The 20,177-nt window shown below is 40.0% G+C and overlaps 1 protein-coding gene across 5 annotated transcripts in view; it reads right to left on the bottom strand.

The window, feature by feature from the left end:
* CLASP1 (cytoplasmic linker associated protein 1) overlaps positions 1–20,177 on the bottom strand; it is a 169,686-nt gene that overhangs the window by 25,728 nt on the left and 123,781 nt on the right. For all 5 annotated transcript variants that reach the window (XM_051623080.1, XM_051623081.1, XM_051623084.1 and 2 more), the window contains 5 exons: positions 18,895–19,058; positions 17,939–18,017; positions 16,831–16,974; positions 6,885–7,028; positions 5,554–5,660 (listed from right to left, as the gene is read on the bottom strand). In XM_051623080.1, the coding sequence (XP_051479040.1) occupies positions 5,554–5,660; positions 6,885–7,028; positions 16,831–16,974; positions 17,939–18,017; positions 18,895–19,058 (638 nt within the window). The remainder of the gene's footprint in view (positions 1–5,553; positions 5,661–6,884; positions 7,029–16,830; positions 16,975–17,938; positions 18,018–18,894; positions 19,059–20,177) is intronic.

Genomic DNA, 20,177 nt, shown 5'->3' with positions numbered 1-20,177 from the left:
AAACTTGTGGTAAAGCCAACTTAAATTTCAATACTAAACATTTCCAAGATGTTCTACATTCAGTGTGCAAGCAGCTAGTAAATGCAAGCTTCATCCTCACTGTTCTGCAGATATTCACTACCACAGATGTGAAATCAATACTGGGCCATTTTTGCCTGCTTCTAAATACTCAGGTGCTGCCTGCACAGTGTAGCCAAGCTAAAGATGTTGCCTGCACTACCATAACACAGCCAGTGCCTGATGAAAGTGCTCATCAACTGTGTTCTGCATTGGAAACCAAATGTGACACATACATCCATTCAGGAAACCTGGCAGGGAGAGAGAATCTAGAAAACTCCACCTGCCACTTCCCTCTCCAAAAGCTCTCATCATCTCTTTTCCTTTTCCAACCAAAGGCTCCGCAAACCACTTCCCACATTCGAACAAATCCCCCAGTGTGAAAGGTAAATAATACTGTGACACCTCAGACAAGTTGGTTTAACAGGTAGCTTGTTACCTGGGAGAGTAAGAGCGTCTGAAAGTCTTGTGGGAAGGAGCAGTGGGGATGGAGTTAGGCTGAGAAAGAGGGGGGTGCTTCGACAGCCCGTCTGCACTCCAACCCCAGAGCCGACTGCCGTGACCAGAGGAAAAACGAAAGAGAAAAAAAAAACAGAGAAAGGAGAGGGAAAGGGGGGGAAAAAAAAAAAGAAACTATAATCTGAGTGGCTTAGTGCTGTCATGCTGCCTTGGAGAGAGAAAAAAATTAATAGAAACAAAATTAAACAAGAATACTCCATTAAGCCCTGTAATTGTTTTGGATTTTATTGTTAGTTTCCATTTTTATTCCTAACATCACAATGAGGTTCACAGAAAATTAGCCCCTGCTTCTACTAACCAGTGAATTTTACAACTAGATACAGCCTCTATAAACATCTTTGAACGCTCTAATTGAACAATCCCTGATCACACAGCTGTATTAAAACTCCGAGCAGGTATTTGCAAGCAGCAGGATTTCCTTCAGAGAAAGGGAAGCCAGAGTTGAATTTGTCAAACACCCAAAGATAGGTTGTCAAATTTCGCTCCCAGTGCCTCTTTAAGAGCCTACAATCAGGCCCTACACAATCATCAAACCTTTGCAAGGCTTAAGATCTGATCCTATTTCATCAGATTCAAACTGAGCCCAAATATGCAGCAAGTGAAAGTCAGCCTAGAGTGTAAATGTGTATGGTAAATTGGGGACTTGGCCCAGATCTCAGCAGACAAACCTGGAAAGACTGGATGAAACCAGCCTCTAAGTCGATCTTTCATCAAACTCCCACAAGCCCCTTCTAGTTACTGTTTGACCCTGTGCCTTCGGGTCAAGGCAACTATGCCTTATTTGTCTAAACTTTGCTCTTGTCCTGTGCCCTTTATGGTACATGGATTTTCAAAATCATCTTCTCAATAAGAATATAGATGCTTGAGCTGCTGGAGTATTCAGGACACCACTTTGTTTCTATTAAGTACACTGTCTCAGAGAGTCACATTTGTGCAAATGCAAGTGAAAGATACTGCAAGATCAGAAGTGGCAAATAAGTCAAGAATTGTTCCAGTGGAAACAGCAGCCAAGCCAGTTGAAAACTCCTCTGAAGAGTGGTGTCAAGAAATTCACTTGTTAACCAGCAAATCAAAAACCATTGCTATTACATGCAACTATTATGGAAATACACCAGACACCCAAGTACTGAGTCTCATAGCTCAGGTCTCACCTACCTGAGAATTGGCCACCAAATGTTGCAGGCTTGTCTTTATTGCATAAGGTGGGTGGCTTAGTTTAATTCTTTTGCCATGCACTGCCTTGCTCAGTTTAATGCTGAAACTGTCAAGTTTTATTTTTAATTATATTTGGTATTGTCACTGAAAAACCAAGCATGTAAATTTACATAGCCAAATAAAATTGTTAGTCTTCTATTTTGGTGCATTTCTTCTAGAGATCTTTGAGGGACCGAGTTTGTGTTTTTAGTTAATGGAACCATGCTCAGTTTTCTGGGCTGCTAATAAAGGCAGAAACAATAGGCCAAACCTATTCATTTGATATTCCTTCAAATATTCCTACAGAATTCAGGGTGAAAATTCAGAACCCAAACGCAACATTTGAGTGTACAGAAGTTCATTTGCCATTCAGAACAGCATTCCTACACCAGAGGACTTCACAACTTAGTATCTTCCTTTTTGTCATACTACATGATTTATTAAATCATACAAGTTTTTCTCTGTTGAACAGAAACTCAAGCCATTCATCTGAGCACTGCCTTGGAAACATTCTTTCCTCCCAGTCAGAGGTCTGGGGTTTTTTCCTATTATTTTCAGCCTTCCCAAGTGCCCTTCCTTGCTTTTCTTCCACAGAAAACACCTCTTTCCTCCATAACCCCTTTCCCCAGAAGCTAAAACCATCAACCAAAAAAAAAAAATACAAATTCAGAAGTAACTCACAGATGCAGAGGATATGTTCTAGTGATCGTGAAGCAGAACTGGATGGAGCAAACAAGAGCAAAAAAAGGACGGACACTGCCCAAGGCCTTGAAAGCAAGTTAGCCTTCTGACGGCACTAACATCAGGGGATATTTAAGCAGATGTTATCATCTAGACAGGCAAACCAGTTATTTGCATCATGCAGTCCAGTTCAACCAAAACATTCCAAATCTATCCAGAGAGCTCAAACATGTGCACACACAACTACACACGCACAAAAATATCAGTCATCTGGAATTCAGTTGTATTGGAATAACAATGGGAGAAGCAATGTGACCTACAGGCAATGGAACACATATATACTACAGAAAACCAGTATCAACAAAGCCTTGCTGATTAAAATTGAGGATATTGTCCATAAACCATCAGTAATACAGGGAGCAGCTATGCTTAGCAGCATTTTTATACAAGACACAAATGATCCTTTCTACACATATCCCACTCCTCCAATTGGAGCCTCAAGAAAAAATTCAAAGGAAAATATAACTTTCAAAACCAAACCTGGCATTAAGAACTGGAGATAATCCTTCAACTGTCTGTACTCAGGTTGTCCACACAAGACATGGACGGACAAGGTAAGTAGGGCCTGCACAAGGAGCACCCCAGGAAGCAATGGGCACACACAATCTCAGTACAACCCTTTAGCAATAGGTCCCCCATAAAAAGACAAAGCCAAGCCTAGTTTCAGAGAAGGGCTACACAGAGAAACCGTGGGCATCTTTGCATTGCTATCAGAACCACTATGGTGTGCTCCTTTTCCAAGTGTTAGAGGGAAAAGTCACATTTTACACCACTGATGAACAGCCAATGACAAGTATCTGTAATGGAAACAGGATGCAGAAGCACCTATGCCAACAACTGCAACACTGCAGTGTGCCCTTTGTTTCTGAAAGAAGGACAACCACATGGACTTCTCAGAAACAGCTGAATTCTCCCCCCTCTAAGTCAGGACCATGCTCAAACTGTGCTACACAAGACATGTTCAAGAAGGATGCAGTTCAGCAGAGCATCAAAAGCTTCTGCCACCAACTTGCAGTATTTGCCACCACCTTTTCTGCAAGTGGTAAAAATCTGCAGCTACTGCTCAGAGGTCACACACCAAAAGAAATAGAACTTCTTCCCTGAATATTTTAAAGGGTTCTTCCAGCAGCTTCCATCTTCAACTATCACTTTTACACATCGCTCTTGAATAATTAAATCCATCAAGGACGCAGGACACTTCTTGAAGACACCCAATTTTCTGGATCAACAACTCCAAGAACTCCATAGAAAATTGAAGGAATGACTGTTTTCTAAAGGAAATCCTGGACCACTGCTCCAGTGGCAGTTTTGGACTTGACAACTTAATGGCAGAATGCTCTGAAATTACATACTATAACTATTCCTTGAGAACACATTACATGAGAAGACACACTCCAGTTCCTAAACACAAAATGGTAGAAAAAACAAAGTATGAAGTGTAAGCTGAATGCTTTCATCAATATTTTGGTGTGTATCTTGACATCAAGAGGTGAGAAGAGTGCAAAGACAAACTGAAAAGCACCAAGTGAAGTGGCAAAACACAGTTGTGTCCCAGTGGCAAAGCCAAAAAGCATGATAAAAGATCATGGATTTATAAAATAGGTGCCACACGTAAACGTGGCCAGCAAAGCCACAACATAACCACAAGGAGACACATTACAGTTTATAATTTCCCATGTCAGAAATCAGCAGGGCAACAGTGCTCAAGCTAGTCAAAAAGGAAGCAAAATAGATGAAACCATTCCTCTGAAACTCTACCACTTAATTTCTTAATGAAACCTTTGTGGAAAAGACTCTTAACAGGCAACTTAACCTTGGCCTGCAACATCTCAGTCTACTTTTGGATTACAGCAGATTTAGGGGTCACAAAGATCTATTTAGATATCCAAAATTTTCCTCAGGAAACTCCATGTGCTCCTCATATGCTGCTGGAATTGTGGTAACTATTCATTAAAGGCTAAAAGCCTTTGTTTTCCTGCCACGTGGGAACTCACCTGTCCAAGCATCCCTCCAGAGAGAGTTTAGCAACTCATGACAGAGCTGACTGGCAGATTTCAGTGTAAATTATATATTTACTGGACTATGAACTGCAAAGTCCTCATCCAATGTGTTCCCTTCTGACTCTATGACAAAGGGAAGTGACCTCCTATGTAGGGTCAGGGCAGGCAGACAAGTGCAGCAGCTTTTAAGCTTTCCCAGCAGCTTTTAAGCTTTCCCAGCATAAATCAAAGCTTGGCCAGGTAACAACCCAATACTTTCCTCCAATATTTCTATGGTCCCAGAGCACACTGTTTAAATTCCTATCTCCTCTAAGTTGTTATTATGCAAAAAAATGTACATTCCTAATATCCAAGAGTCCATATTTGCTCAATAAAAAAAGTTTTGGAGTCAACTAATACATATAAAGGCAGTACCTGCAACTTCAGCAAAACACCTAGTTGCAACTGACCTGCTGTCAAAACTCCACTGTTCTGCTGATGAGCAACCAGGAAAGTGATTTGAGGGGTGTTGAGCACTGAAACAGTCACCAGCTCTGTTTGTTCTGCATCCTCACAAAGGGTAAGAAAGGAATAATAGATGCAGTACTTCCCTCAGCAACACAAGCACTGCACAACAGTCCCACAAATTACTGATCACAAAGGCATACCTAAAAACCAGACAATATGAAAACTTTGACCTGCAAATCATTACATACTTTTGAGATGTTTGCAACCTCGACAAGAACTCATTTCTAATGCTGCCATTTAATATTGCCTTTATTGAACCCACAAATGTGATTCTGGAGAAGGAAGGCCTAGTTATGAAAGCAAATTAATATTATAAGAAAAGACATTAAGGTTACACAGATAACATGAGGACTAGAACAATGAAGTCAATCACCAACCATGTATTATCATGTTCAAACCATGTTTCTTTGGAGCAATCTACTGTAAACTTGTAGTCCTATTTTTGCTTTCAAAGTGAGTCATATTCTGCAAATGCATACTCAGTGTTGAAATCCTTTAATCTTTTGCAAGTAGTTTAATTAGCTTGCCACATTACCTTGGAGACAGTCCACCATGGGAACAGTTGGTAGGTGAAGTTAAGGGGCTGGTTCTGCTGCTGGAGTGCCGGGAAGGAGTTCGACCAAGGGTATTGCTGGGGGAGCCCTGGCATAGAAGCAGGAAGACAGGGATTAGCAACATGTTGCAATACAGACAGGAGTGAAGAACAACAACAGGTCCAAATATTGCCTTTGTTTGTGCTAGACAAGCTTAGTGCAGTTTTTGCTTCCAGCTCTTGACCTAAAAATATGCAGCCATAGTTCACGTAGTCATGAATATGTTCCGGAAGGTGCTGCTCCACCAAGGATCAGGAACATAACCTGCACTTTTCTACAGAACCTAGAACTTTAACAGCACAACATACATGGCCTGCAAATACTGCCAGAAAAATGGTTTATCAACCCACCAAGCTACCCTGCTTCTTAGACACTATTTTCCAGGCTCCAAAGTATGCAGACCATTACCCTGGCAGTTTAACAATTTAATTACACAGCTATTTTCTGCATTGTCTAAAGCATTCCAATTGTACTTGTTATGAGCATAACTAAGTAATCTAACTTATCATTTTTCCACTGGCCTGCAGAATCATTTATACCACAGTAAAATTAGTAGAAATTGTTCTCAATCACACAAGATGGAAGGGACTAGAGAATCCAGTCCATTTGCCTTGAAGCCTAAAAGTGCAGCTCTAACTTAAATAAAGGTCTACTTCTCCCTATGGAAGTGCAATGATGGGAGGGCTCAAATTCCAGCAAATTTCACAAGACTTCCACCACACAAAAAAGGCAAAAAATATCCTAATCCTTGCTGCTCTGGGAGTAAAAGTTTAGAAGGACACTTGCATTCTTTTCTAACATATTCCTTCAGAGAAATAAAAATACCTAAAAGCTTCATGTAAAACCAAAACATAAGGTAATAGGTGTAGACTGAGGAGACCTAGTCGGTCACATTAAAAATCCTGCAAGTTTCTTAGTAGATTTGGCTAAAACAGATCAGGACCAGCAACTCTGTTTTAACCAGAAAATCATTACTGGCAGGATTTTCAGATGTATCACCAGCTTGAAAGCACAAACCCCACCAACTTTAATGTGCTTCTCAACACTTATTTTTTTTTAAATCCACACTAGTTATGACTATATTAAATTTTAAAATAACTGAGTTTTTTGTTTAAACAGTCCCTAAAAAAGCAACAAACAGGAGCCTCTGTTGCCATCTTGCTTCAAGACAACTACAGCTACAGATAACTCCTGCTACTGAACATCTGCAACAGCTTATCAATGAGCTGCCATCTTTGGGGCTCTGCTGTTTGCAAGGACAAGGGCCTCTCACCACACTGGTGTTACTGGAGTTCTTGAGGTGGTTATGCAGAAGCTTGGTAGCACCATCCTGGAATGTTTTTGGCAAGGCACCAAGTAACATGGTAAACTCGGGCGTATTCAATTCGAAGAGAGAAATCAGGACTATTTGTGCTGCCTGAAAAGAAGAATAAAGAAAAGACCATCAGTTTTTATTCTTTGAACAGAGCATGCATTCTGTCTGTGAACAAGGTCAGACTCTCATACTAGGCAAATCTTCTACATATTCCTTGTCATGTGTCATAAGGAATTAAGTGCTATACCAAACATTTTAGTTCTTTGACCTTAAAATATACTTTTATATTTATATCATGGATTTCCCAGACGTGAAGTGTACAGCTATTCATAGCTAGTGACAAAAATCTTACCATTGTCCTGTCCAGCACATACTTGAATAAGTTACTGCAAACATTTACAAGAAACAAACAAAACCAGAAGCTCAGATAAGTATGAAGAATCTAGGACTACAATTTGTCCTTCCCATGCTTTCTATTTTACACGTGAAAGGGACTAGTTCTTTTCCCACCCAACTTCTTTCTAACAATTTAACAAGTTTGTTTCACCAGACAATCCCTGCTTCTGTTTTTCCACCTCTCCTTGCAAGACTCACCCTTGAGGCTACTCAGCAACAAAGGCTCCATTGCAACTGGAAGATCTACTGGGATGGTGAGAACCACTTTTCTCTCATCCATGGAGAAGTTAGATCCCACCAGATTCCCTGAACATAATTAGTGAAACCAGGGTACCACTGAGACAATTGAGAATTTTACTGTTAATTTCAGTGGACAGGGTTTGCCCTACCTGCCTGTCAGAACAGCTGCCAGAGCAGGATTTCCACTAACTCCATTAGCAAACATACAACATTGCATATCCTGAACTAAGAGAATAGAATCAAATGGGAATGAAAGCAGAATAAATCACACAGTGCAGAACTGCAAGAGTAATTAACATCACATGTTCCTAACTGGACTTCCCCAGCAGCATAAGCCCCACATGGATTGCATGGACTGTTTTTCTCCCCATCTTTGGCCTTGTAAATATACAAAAACATAAGAAGTTATTACAAGAACGAGAAAAATGAAGCAATGATGAAGGACCTCTAATAGTCTGCAGCACCACCTTCTCCAAGATGGGTATAGCCATTGATGTATTAACCTCCAGATACTGGAGATATCTGGATACAAAACAAGAGGCTTGGGCTCACAAGAAAGAAGCAAAGCTACACATGCTCTTAGTTTGGAATAGCATACATACAGGCTTAGGAAGAGCAGACACCTGCCTCTGACCCTTTCTTGAACTTTCTAAAGCTTCCTAAAAATGAAAAAAAAACTTGAAAGAAGGTAAAATATTCAGTACTGTGATTACAAATGAACTTAGTTCATCAATTCAAAGAAGGGATTTCACTAAGCCATGTGTTTGAAAAGTTGCAGTAATTAAGTGTATCTACAGTTCCCTGTGAAGTGGAATTCTTTAACAGCTGAACTTGGGTACAAAAAAACACTTTCACAGTGAGATGCAAAGTACCTCATAGTTTCAGTGTGCAAATTGTAAATCAAGCTGTTCTGTTCCTTATGCTATCAGCCCAAATTTGCAGTACCACTGCTTTGTATATAAAAATATTTTCCATACATAAAAGTTTGGTAGCAACATCCTTTTCATATGGCCAAAGAAACTGAGTCACACCACACTCAACAGGCTTCCAAGGACTGCAGAGAACAGGTCTTGAGACTCTTCATTCCAGACAGATCATGCTGCCTCCTGCCAAATCTCTCACTGACTTGAACAGAAACACAGCATGTCAGCGTTCACTTCAAACTAAAGGCCTAAGGATGAAAGAAGTGGGGAGATAATTTTGCCCGTGGCTTTCTCAACTCCATACTCTACCCTCCTCTGACCTTTAGTTTTGGGCAACTCTGCCATGAAGCCTGCCTGGTATCCCACAAGGTTGTGTATTTCTGTCCATTTTGATCCAAGAACTTTCACGTTTTCACCAGCATAGTATTTTCTATAATAAAATATTACTGCAAACGAGATCTGAGAACAACAACCAGCATGTTGAATTGCATACAAAGTGACAAGTCATGCCAAAACACATTCCTGTCTGTGAATGGCATGCATATTCCAGATGGTTCGGAAGTAGACATGCAGATCTTCTGTGTCAGAACAAGCAGATCTCAATGAATATGAAAATAAAACAGAGGAAAATTGAGCAAGAAGGTTCCTTGGGTTGAGAGATTACTCAGACTACAATACCTTGAGGTATCACCTGGCAAATCAGGAGCTGCTCAAGTGTGAGGCAAGAAAGGATCAAAGATACCTTTGTCCCACATATCTCCCATCAATGGGTTAGAAACAAGGTCATTCTTGGAGACCTCCCATAGGCACAAGAGCAGATGTTCTCTGCCATGTGACATTCTAGAGGTACCTTTCTTGTCTAACAGAGGGTCTAAGATGCATCTCATAGACCTGAGCAAAGTCTTTGCCAAAGCTCCACCAGGGACTTTATGATTCTGCAGCTTCACTGTGAAGCAGAGTTCTCACTAGTACAGTTCAAACCTAACACACCAACACTGACAGCACTCCATGCAACACTCATGCTTGATGACATATAGCTTGAAGAAAGTAGTAACTGAATTTTCCCTTGCCTTTGTGTCCCTGTACCATTAGTGTGGAACACTAATCCATCTCCTTTCAGTGACATATAACATAGACCCTACAAATAATCTAATCTTAATGAAGCAGTTCTCTGCTGGCTTGAGCTGGAGGAACTCCAGTAACTCCAGAGACTATTCAATGGGGGGTGTCTGGCTCCACGTCAGGTTCTTGAATTATTTGCAATGGATTGCTTATGTAACTCCATTATTTTCCTCATAACAATGTGGCCAGGGATCAGGTTCCACAAGCCAGTAGCAGCTCCCAAAGAGTCAGACTTTGGTCAATACAATTCATGCTGTCCAACAGTGACAGCTGCTAAAGGGACACAAATGCTTCAGAAACTTTATTCTTTTGTTTTCACCTAAACAGTGGGGTTTGGCCAAATTCATCAAAATACACTAAAGTCTCTTCAAAGTAGTTTGAACTTATTAAGCAAAGAGATCAAGGCTAACTGGAAAAACCCATTTATTCTAGAGAGAAAAGGTGGTTAGTGACCTAAGCTTAATACAAGGGCCTTGTGATTGCTGGTGTCACTGGTCAAACAGAAACAAACAGAAAAAGCAGCTAGTGGCCTGAGCTGTATGAAAGCAGTTTTCAAGTTACTCCAACTTCCATTGGCGTTGGACTCACAACTGTCAGCCCCACAGAAGGGAAAGCCCACTGACCCCAATTGTTTGATAGATTGCATCTAGAGAATTAACAGAAAAGCACACCAAAGCCAAAAATTACTTCAGACACACAGTTTTTCAGGCTCCCAGTCAAGGTCTCTTCACACAGCTAGACAGTTGAGACTGCAAACAAGATTAGTGTGATTAGTGCACACAGCTTTAGTCTACCTGTTTACATTTCTCTTCCAAGTTTCCTTCACCAGGCCCTGAGGAAGCTGTAGTTGTCCTAGCTGGCAAATCCTCACCCACCCAACTATGCATGGTCTGGGTTTGACAAACAGGAGAGTTTATATTATTTAGAGAAAGAACATATTTCAACCAAAACATCTAAACAGCACACACGCTATCTTTTTGCAAAAGAGTTTAATGAGTTGCTTTCTTAATTTCAAATTAAAAAAAATAAATATTTTATTTACCCAGAAGTGCATTCCTCTCAGCAGAGGGCAGCCAGCACTGCCTCAAAATAAAATTCAGCCACAACTCTCAGGCTTAGAGATCATCCCTTAGTTCTTCTACAAGTATTTGCTTGAGCAACCTCCTGATGGTCTCCACGACCACCTGAACACCTCTGCTAAGGTGCAGAGCCCTGGCAGTGCTGCACTGAGATGGCATTTGCACCTGGCCAGCCAGAAGTAGGGGTAGAGGTGCTTCCACTATTTTACACCTATCCTTGCAGAAGTCTCTAAGTCCAGAGGAAGAAGCAGTTAAGAAACTGCAATCTCCTGACCCCAGTCCAGACATCAGTCTGATGGACCAACACTGTCTGCAATGCCTTTTATCACGTCTGGGGAAGATCCACGCTAACACCTACTGACTTCTGACGTAGTTGTAACTCTGTATGTATCACCCAGTCAGAGGCAAGTGTGGTTTGAATAACTGATGTCACACTGGAACAGAGAAACGCTCCCTCTCATGCTGCTTTGCATGATATTAAACTGCAGATCAAATACAGAGCCATGACATGGAGAGGCAGCAGTGACACATTAGACAGCTTGTATTAGCACACACTGGCACAGGGCAACGCTTCAATTCTCCAATGAGCACAGCTGATGTTAAATTAATTAATTCACATTTACTGAGAGCATTTGCAGGCTCTAACCTAAAGCCATTTAAGTGTACTTTCCAGTGGACAATTACATATTAGCTGGCATTAAGCTAAGAGACTATCTACCAGACCTCCTGCTTGCTCCTTTTTCAGGTCTAGCATCAGATGAGCATGGACATCCAGATTACTGGTATAGTAATATGAAGCACAGTGGCTTCACCAATTCACACATTATCTAAGCATGTTAGCTTGACCACAACCTTTTAAACACAGTTTTCCCAAAATACTTCTATTAGAATATGCTGTTTACATCCACATCCTGAAAAGGAAGAATTTAACAGATTTAAATACAGAATTCACATACAGATTCAATCCACACTGCTATTGTGTTTTATACAGCACACAATATATTATGAAAGGCTTTTACAAGTCATGGACAGTTACATTACATGTGTCAAAGGCATCTCAAATAAGTGCCAGCAAAAATTGTTATTACAAACCTGACATGATCTAAGTCTGAGGGGCAAGTTCCCACATAAGCTAAGAAAGAAGATAAGCTACTGAAGCAAGATGGTTTGTAAGGAAAACATGCACTTCGATCTGCATGGAGTTTTGAAATCCTAGAATAAGAATGGCAGACATGCATCCCAGTGCACAGAAAACAGCCCATGGGCTATTTATCACATGGTTCTACAATGCATCATGTAAATATCACCTCTAATCTTAATTGTCAAAGTAGATACCTCACCTGTAGGTATGTGTATTTATATAAATGGCACGTGCATACGAACATGTTATGCACAGACAGATAATATAAGCATAAGCACACACATTCTGTTAAGGAATTTCTCCTGATCTCATATTACACACTAACTCTTACTGTATTGAAGAAACCAAGAAAATGTGCTTGTGTTTGCCACAATTACAAATTGTTTCAACTCAAAGGATACTAGAAGGCTGTATAAAGCAAAGAGATTTATTCTAAGGAAATCTACCCCAGCACCATGTTTCCAACAAGCACGTGATAACTTTCTGACCACTAACACTGGGAAAAGCCAAATTCCCAGTGCACTGCGTACACTACAAACATTTGGGCTCTCTTAGCTCTCTAGCACCAAATTCAAAACAAACACAAAATGACTGCTACTATTTTGGAAACACAGTTAGGACACTGAGATCCTTTTTGTTGTAATAGGCTTAAAACAAGTAAACACTGAAGTCCACAAAGTGCCATTTTTATTATATCACACTGTTTTTCCTACCACTGTGTTTAAACACCTGAAAGGAGTTCTGGTGTACATTTAGGCTGAGTTTGACTTCTTCAGGAATATCCTTTGGCTAAAAGGCTGACCTCAACAGCATGGACTAGGGTTTTTGATTCATCACAGAGGTTCTGTCTTCCTACCACATCCAATCCACTGTCTGTTCAAGGACAGGTTGGCCAGATTCAGTAACGAGTTCAAAGTAGTTTTCTCAGTTACATGACTGGAAGGCAGAACACGATGGACACATGACATGAGGCTGCCCCATAATCTGTAAAAATGCATTAAGGCCTGTAAAATAAAACTACTGTAACACTGTTTTACCAATGGAGAAGCCAGGCAGGATATCTGGCACAATGGAAAAATCTCCTCTGAGATTAGAAGTCCAAATGATGATCAAGCAATACAAGATCTGTTATTTATCATTAAGACCAGAGTCTGGGTGATTAATAAGATGGTGGGCAATGTCACTGGCCCATCACCTCGGAAGGCCCTGCTCTCCTTCAGCTGGTGCAAACTCCTTCTGAACACAGCTCCTGAGGGCCCTCACAGACTACTCCACCCCCTCAAATTCTGAGCACTCATGTTTAATAAAAGTTTCCATTCACCTGAGTGTTGGACATGAGGCTTTTTTTAGGCTTTGGCCAGAGTCAAAACAGAAGCCTCATTTTAATTTCCATTCTCAAAGTGATGGCTCTTTTCCAAGATCAAAGTATTTTCCCATGCAGAGCCCAAGCCTGTCATCCAAATTCAATAAGCACTTTACCTACGTAAGGATTGCATAACAGCTTTGCTGGCCATACTTGTGGTAACACACGGTGAAGTTACTGACTGACCAGTCATTACAGTATTTGTGTTGCCATTGTGTGTTACTTTTTTGTGGTAATTAATTGCCTTTTGTAAAATTATTTCACCAAATTTTACACATTTTCCAGAGAAAAATCAGAATTAATGCACTATTACAGAGAATAATAAACCAAGGCAGAGGAAAGTCAGGTGCATCACCTAATGTTAGACACTAGCACAATCCACACTGGAGCTGTTATCTGAAATCCTGATCAGTGCCCTGCCCATCAATACACCCTGCTTGAGGAAAAAAGCAGCAAGAGAGCTGTATGTGCAGAAGTTCCCAAGAGGTGCTCTTCTTGAACTGGCACCACATCCCATCCAGGTCTCCACACAATGCTGAGTGACCTCTTCCTACCCAATGGCTGTTTCCCAGCATGGAAGACAAACATTTTTCACCTTTCTTCTAGCACTGCTTGCAGGAAGTAAATCCTAACTTGAATGCAGGGTAAACACCCTTAAGTATTAACAATCTTAAAAACAAGGCAAATATTTACCCATAACACACTGTAGATCACCTTATTTTAAACATAAAGGTTGACAATTTTGACTGTACATAGTTCATGGCTACTATCGGCAGCTTAAATGGTTTCTGCCCTGAGAGGGAATCACAACGTTTGGTCAATGACACTGTAATATCAAACTGTATGTTCCTCAAAGTACATAATGATTTTCTTGTGATAACGAAGCTTGTTTAGCTACAGATATAATTCCCTATGAGAACATGAACTGCTTTATGCCCACCAGCATTCCCTTTGCCTGATATCTGATTTTGCTAGCTATAAAACATGATCTGCAGTTCAAGCAAAGTTTCAGACAGGTGAAGTGTGCTCATTAAGTGTGCTCAGTTGGTGATCCTAAGAATACACAAAGCTTTATTAATAAGTATTCACTTTGAAAAAGGTTTTTGGACTAAATGCCACTTTTTTTTCCCTCTATTTTACTCCACTGCCTTAACAGTATGGGGCTGGGATCTCCATGACCATCACACATAGTTAACAGCAATTATGGATGATCACTAATAAAAGGATAATCCCATTCCTGACTGAAAATATAATCTATTTCTTGAACAGACGCTTTGATTGCTACCATAGCATTTGATCTGCACAATTGCCAGGACCACACAGCAGCCACGTGCTGTCCCCACAAATGCTGCTTGCATTAAGGTAACATTAAGTAACTTAAATCCAACTAAGAACCACACTGGCTGCAGGACTACATTTCTTGGGGGAAAGAGTCCCCAGCTTGTAGGAGCACAGTTGTCTGTACTAGTCTCAAATCCATGTTCTACTGAAAAATTACCTTATTTTAAACTTCTTACAAGCCTCTTGTAGTACTTTGATCATTTGAAGACTGAATTAGTTCTTCTCCCTCTCCCCAATAACCTCAACTGCTGTTTCCATTTTTAGGTTGTGATAATGTTGACAATGCATGGTTTCTTCTGCACTTTGAACACCTCAGATCATGAAGGCCACCATCATACCCTCCACCAGGACAGATTCTGCTAATCCTTAAATTAATATTTTAAAAGGTACTTTGTTTTCCAGTTTACAGGCTCCAAAACGGAGGACAATTTTTTAATTGTGTTATTCAGAACATTTCACCTGTCTGGGTTGGCCCTTGATAATCCAGTTCGTTACTGCACAATGAATTTATTAGTCTGTTAACTACAATCCTGAGAGAGATAATGGACAATGATTGCTTCTTCTAAAGCTTGTGGTTTGTACTATGTTCTTAATAAAATCATAGTCCAGCAACGGTATGATGAAATATAGATCACCTGGGCATTCATTTCTAGTAGCCTCAGTTAGCTTAACTGTGTAATAATTTATTTGGAAGATACAAGCATCAGAGGCAAATCCAAGTCACATGCAGGTTTAATAAAAATTTAGATTCATTACTCTTATCAACTCCCAAAGCACTTGTTCAGGTGGAGTTTGCTGGAAGCTCTGCCAGAGCTCTGTGAGTCTTTGAAACAGATTAAAGGATGGACCACACTGTGAACACCCAAGCCCCACATCCCACAGCTTCACAGTCAACAACCAGTTTTTCCAGCTGCTGCAGATATTAACTCAACTTTGCACGTAGCAATGATGACCCCTAATGGTGGAATATTTCTTCTGCTGAGCAATACGCAGAGATTTTGCTTTCCGATGTAGATTTCAACTTGAATTAAAACTCCCTCTTGCAGACCTCCAGCAGAGCAAACTGCTAGAGGTTTATTTGAAGTGCAACAGAGAAGCAGCTTCTTTGCCTGTTTAATTCTTTCTGGCTTTGTACATGGAAGCATTAAAATGGAAATGCATATTACAGATCTAAAGCCAGGATTTAAAGTCACTTTTTTCTGAAGCAAACTATCTTGCGGAAGCAAATTCTAGTCACACTGGTTTGAGGAATCCCTGGAGAAAGTCTTCAGAAGAGGATGAGATTTTTCTCTAGATCCAATCAGCTGTATGCCAGAAAGCAAACAGCATGCACCCAAAAAGCTTCTCTGAAGCCTTGTGTCTGCTATCAGATAGTGCTACAGTTCCAGCACCTTTGATACCGAGTGATCTTTTCAACAGAATCAAATAATCACTAATAAAAAATATTTTATAACTTTGGAAATCATAATTACATGATATTCTAGTATTGATTCAACATTTTCAGTGCATGTAGAGTGTAAAAATGTAAAAATTTTTATATTCTGAAATGCTTTTTTTGTTGTCAGGTTTGTTTTTTTTTTTAATCCAAGTACCTATCAAAGTCTTTAACCCCTAATGAATCTACTTCTACATCTGAGCTGTGAAGAGAAGGTTTCTAAATTGTGTTACAGATGCCAGGGACATAAAACTAAGTCTCACTTTTCTCTTGGGAGAGATGAATATCACTGTCTGTCCCATTTTAGCTCGCCTGACACTTGCATCTACAGCAAGATAAAGAACAAGGTAACTTTATTACCCAGGCATGACCTAAATGTGTCAGGTTTTTTCCAAGTTGAGATAAACACACAACTCCTAAAAGAAGAGAGTTGAGAGCCTCTGGCAGCTTACTGATTTGTTTACTTTCTTTAAATAATATTATAACAGTTGTGCTAGATTTCTTTGGAATCTACAAAGCACAGAGCTTTCCCCTAAATAAACAAAAACCTAGAGATACTTCCAGACTGCTCAAGAAAAAGCACATTTTCAAACTATGATCTTTTTTGCACGGCAATAGTAATTAAAGTCACACAGCTAAGTACCTACTAGAAAAAACCACAAAGACATTATTTGGAGATGTGTCCTTACTCAAGGGGAATTTTGGTTTGGACAGTAAGGTTTGTAAAATCCATTTTATCAAACTCAAACCTAAAGACTGGAATTTTAATTACACATATGACCACTTTTTGTTCATGTTTTTGGGTTTTGCTTTTGTTTTTTCAAGAGCAATAATTACTGCAAATACTTCATCATTCTGACTTACCTTTCTCACATCTGAGCTCTTTGGTTCAGTTGTCCACGTTATAATTCTAGATACAGCAAGTCTTGTCTCACTCGAGTTCACAAAGTCTGTTGGATCCATTTGTCTTGCCAAGGACTCAATATACTTCAGGATGGCAACTTTCACCTGAAAAGTGAAAAGGGATTTGGTATCATGAGCTGGCAAAGATGGATTTATCCCATAATAAACATATACCACTAGAGATTGACCAGACTTATGTCACATGGGGAAAAAGATATCCCTATGACATGTGTCTGTGTCAAAAAATCAAGAGCAACTTCCTACCCGGGATAAATTTTGTGTAGTGAGAGTCTGGAAAGGTACAGCAGAAGTGATGTGAAAACCTTGTCTGCTTGTGTGTCTGCATGAGCATGTCAGTACTCCACCATGCTGTTTCCACCAGCAGTTATTGTTGCAGATGCAAACACAGCTTTAGGTCTCAAACCAAATGCCTGATGCTGGAGTCTCAAAAGATCCAAAATTAGGGAGACAAAACGATCACTCGAGTCACGTGGCATCGTGTGTTACTTCTGTCTCTGGAATATGAATATGTATGACTTCCAGAGTTTACAGCGTTCCTGTAGTCCCGAAACAACAACCTTCTGAAAACAGTCTGTGCAACAGTATCCCCTTGGGAGGATTAAGTAACAGAAAGCTCTGATGTTTGGCTTTTTTATCAAGTCCCACGGGTGCTATGCCTGATCTGTGCAACAAGCACTGGTTAAGGTGTGCCTAGCGTCACAACTTCCCAGCCATTCAGACAGGGTCTGGTCCCTTCTGTCCTGCACAGCCAGGTTTTCTTCCCACCAAAACCAGAGTCAAGAATCTTCACTGTCTAAACTTCACTATGATGCATTCCAGTGTACCTGAAGCCCAACTCTTACTGACTTGTCATAGGGACCTATTTTAAATATATTTAGAATTACTAAAGTGGAGAATGAGAGAGTTAAAGTTGCTGATGTGATTTCTAAGCAATGCAGGTACTTACAATTAGTTATCTTGTCATGATTTCTATGCTTTACAGTATGCTTGACACAGCAAGGTAAGAGAATCATGTTGATGCTTTAGTGAAAAAGCTTTTGATACTGACCTTCAGGTTTGGTGTTTGGGTCTGATCTACAATAAACCTCATCAGAATGTTAAACTGTTGATCAAATGGAAAAGAATCCCTGTCCAAAGAAAACAAAGGCAAACATGTAGTGTACATACATAATTTCTCAGGACTAAATTAACTTGATACATTAAAGCTTATGTGACAGATTTCAGCTTCTTAACTTTATCATCAAACAGAGAAACTCCAAGTCTCAGGATTAACTGAGTATTCATTTAATACTACCAAAACCTGCTAAGTCAACACCTTTATACACTCTTTCTCCACCTACTCTCTATACACTTATCCAGCTTTCGGCAACACCTGCCCATTCCTTCTTCAAGCTATGCTTTGTTCCCTTATCTCTAGCAGCAGACTGCTTTGTCTTTTCCTCAGAGTTCATACCTGATTTTGATTTCTCTCCTCTTTTTCCATCCTCTATCTTATTTTCTCCTGCATTACTACTACTATTTCCAGGATGAGCTGAATTTTTTTAAGTGTCCTGTGGGGGACATCCTTAGAAAAAAGATCTGGACTACAGAATTGGTGTGCGTATCACACTAGTTTTCAAGGTCTTTCTTACCCTGACATTACCATCACTTGCTATTTGAACACAAAATATGCTCCAAATTCATGGTAAAGCACCACGTGTATTCTGGAAACTGTAAATATATAATAAAGGAAGAAAACTGATACCAAGACATATGCACACCAAAAAGCCAAACCAACAAAAATAACCAGTGACATGTTTTAAACATTATGCTTTAAAGTTATCTAGAAAAGAGACAGGCCCTTTTAATTCAATGCTTGAAATACTGTGACATAACTTTTTTCTCCTTTGGTATTCATCAAGACTGAGCCCTCAAAATATACAGCACTACTGGGTTTCTAAAATGTTCCATCAGATGCCTTCCTGTAATCCTGCAAAAGCCTCCTAACACTGGCCTTCTGAGTACCTGGTGACATCCAGAGCTTTTTGAACTTTAGCCTGCACAGACCCCAGCAAGTCTGCTCCCATCTTCTTTAGCAGCTGGGTCAGGAGAACAAAAAGCCAATCTTGCAAGTCATCTTTATGAATGATGATGAAATCAACCAGGGTTTCCAGAAACATGCTGAAGACCTACAAACAAAATAAGTGTCACAAAAAGGGATATTATACTCTAAATAAAAAAATAATCAAAAGGGAGGGGTCTACAGTGAGTTTCAAGATGATTTTGTTATTGACAGTTTCATGAGTGTATGATTTTAGTGACTACATCGCTCAAAAAAAATAAGACAAGAAACGTCTAAAATGTGTCATATTAAAATACCACATGAAACAAATGAAGGAAGGGGAAGAATAGACTTACTCTCTGTTGTGAATTCCACGGCAAAGCAGACCATGCAACAAAACAAACCACTCGTTAGCACACATAGTGATCAAGGCTGGTTGTTCAGATGCAGTTTGTCAACAGATAAAAGATGCATTCATTGAAAGTTTACATTTTCTTCAAACACAATCTCTCCTCAGCAGTTACTTCAATTAGCATATACCTTAGGTCACACCCAGTCTCCTCACTCAATGTAACATAAGTTATATATAACAAAGTTTACTTATGTTGTAGCAATAATTAGATGAAAGCAGTGCAGATGACAGATCACTGCTGCCACACAGGACGTACTTGAGCCCAGTGTGCAATTATCCCTCACCTTACTCAGAAATTGGAAGTATTTTGCAAACAAATGGCTTCAACTATTTCCACAACACATACTGAACCTTTCAGACTATCACACTTGGTGAGGCCTGTGGAACAGCTGGTCCAGACTAATTATGGCCAAAAATGCATGCTTTGTGCATGACCTGTGACAGGTGACAATGCCTGCCCAAGAGATTTCTACCTGACAGCCATTTTGTAAAACTGGTTTACCAAGTAGTGTGAAGTACAAATACTCTCTCAAACTATATTTAACCCAACTGCAGATGTTTTTGCCTAGCCATTACTGGTTGCTCTCAACCAGCAAAACTCCACAGAAGCACTAAACTCCTTTTCCCCTTTCCCTGCTCCTGCTTACCTGTCAACAGAAGACCAAGAAAGGTATCTGTAAATTCATGCCACAGCCTTTAACCTCAAAAATCAGTGTTACAAAGAAGGCAAAGTGGCTATATTCAAGACTTGATTGATGATATCCAGAACAACATTTTGGTGAGACTCCATACTGCTCCCAGGTATATACAATACACAAACCCCAGTGACCATGA

Source organism: Apus apus, chromosome 6 (assembly GCF_020740795.1).
Source record: "Apus apus isolate bApuApu2 chromosome 6, bApuApu2.pri.cur, whole genome shotgun sequence".
NCBI classification, from domain to species: Eukaryota; Metazoa; Chordata; class Aves; order Apodiformes; family Apodidae; genus Apus; species Apus apus.
This window is presented reverse-complemented; position numbering and strand designations above follow the sequence as displayed.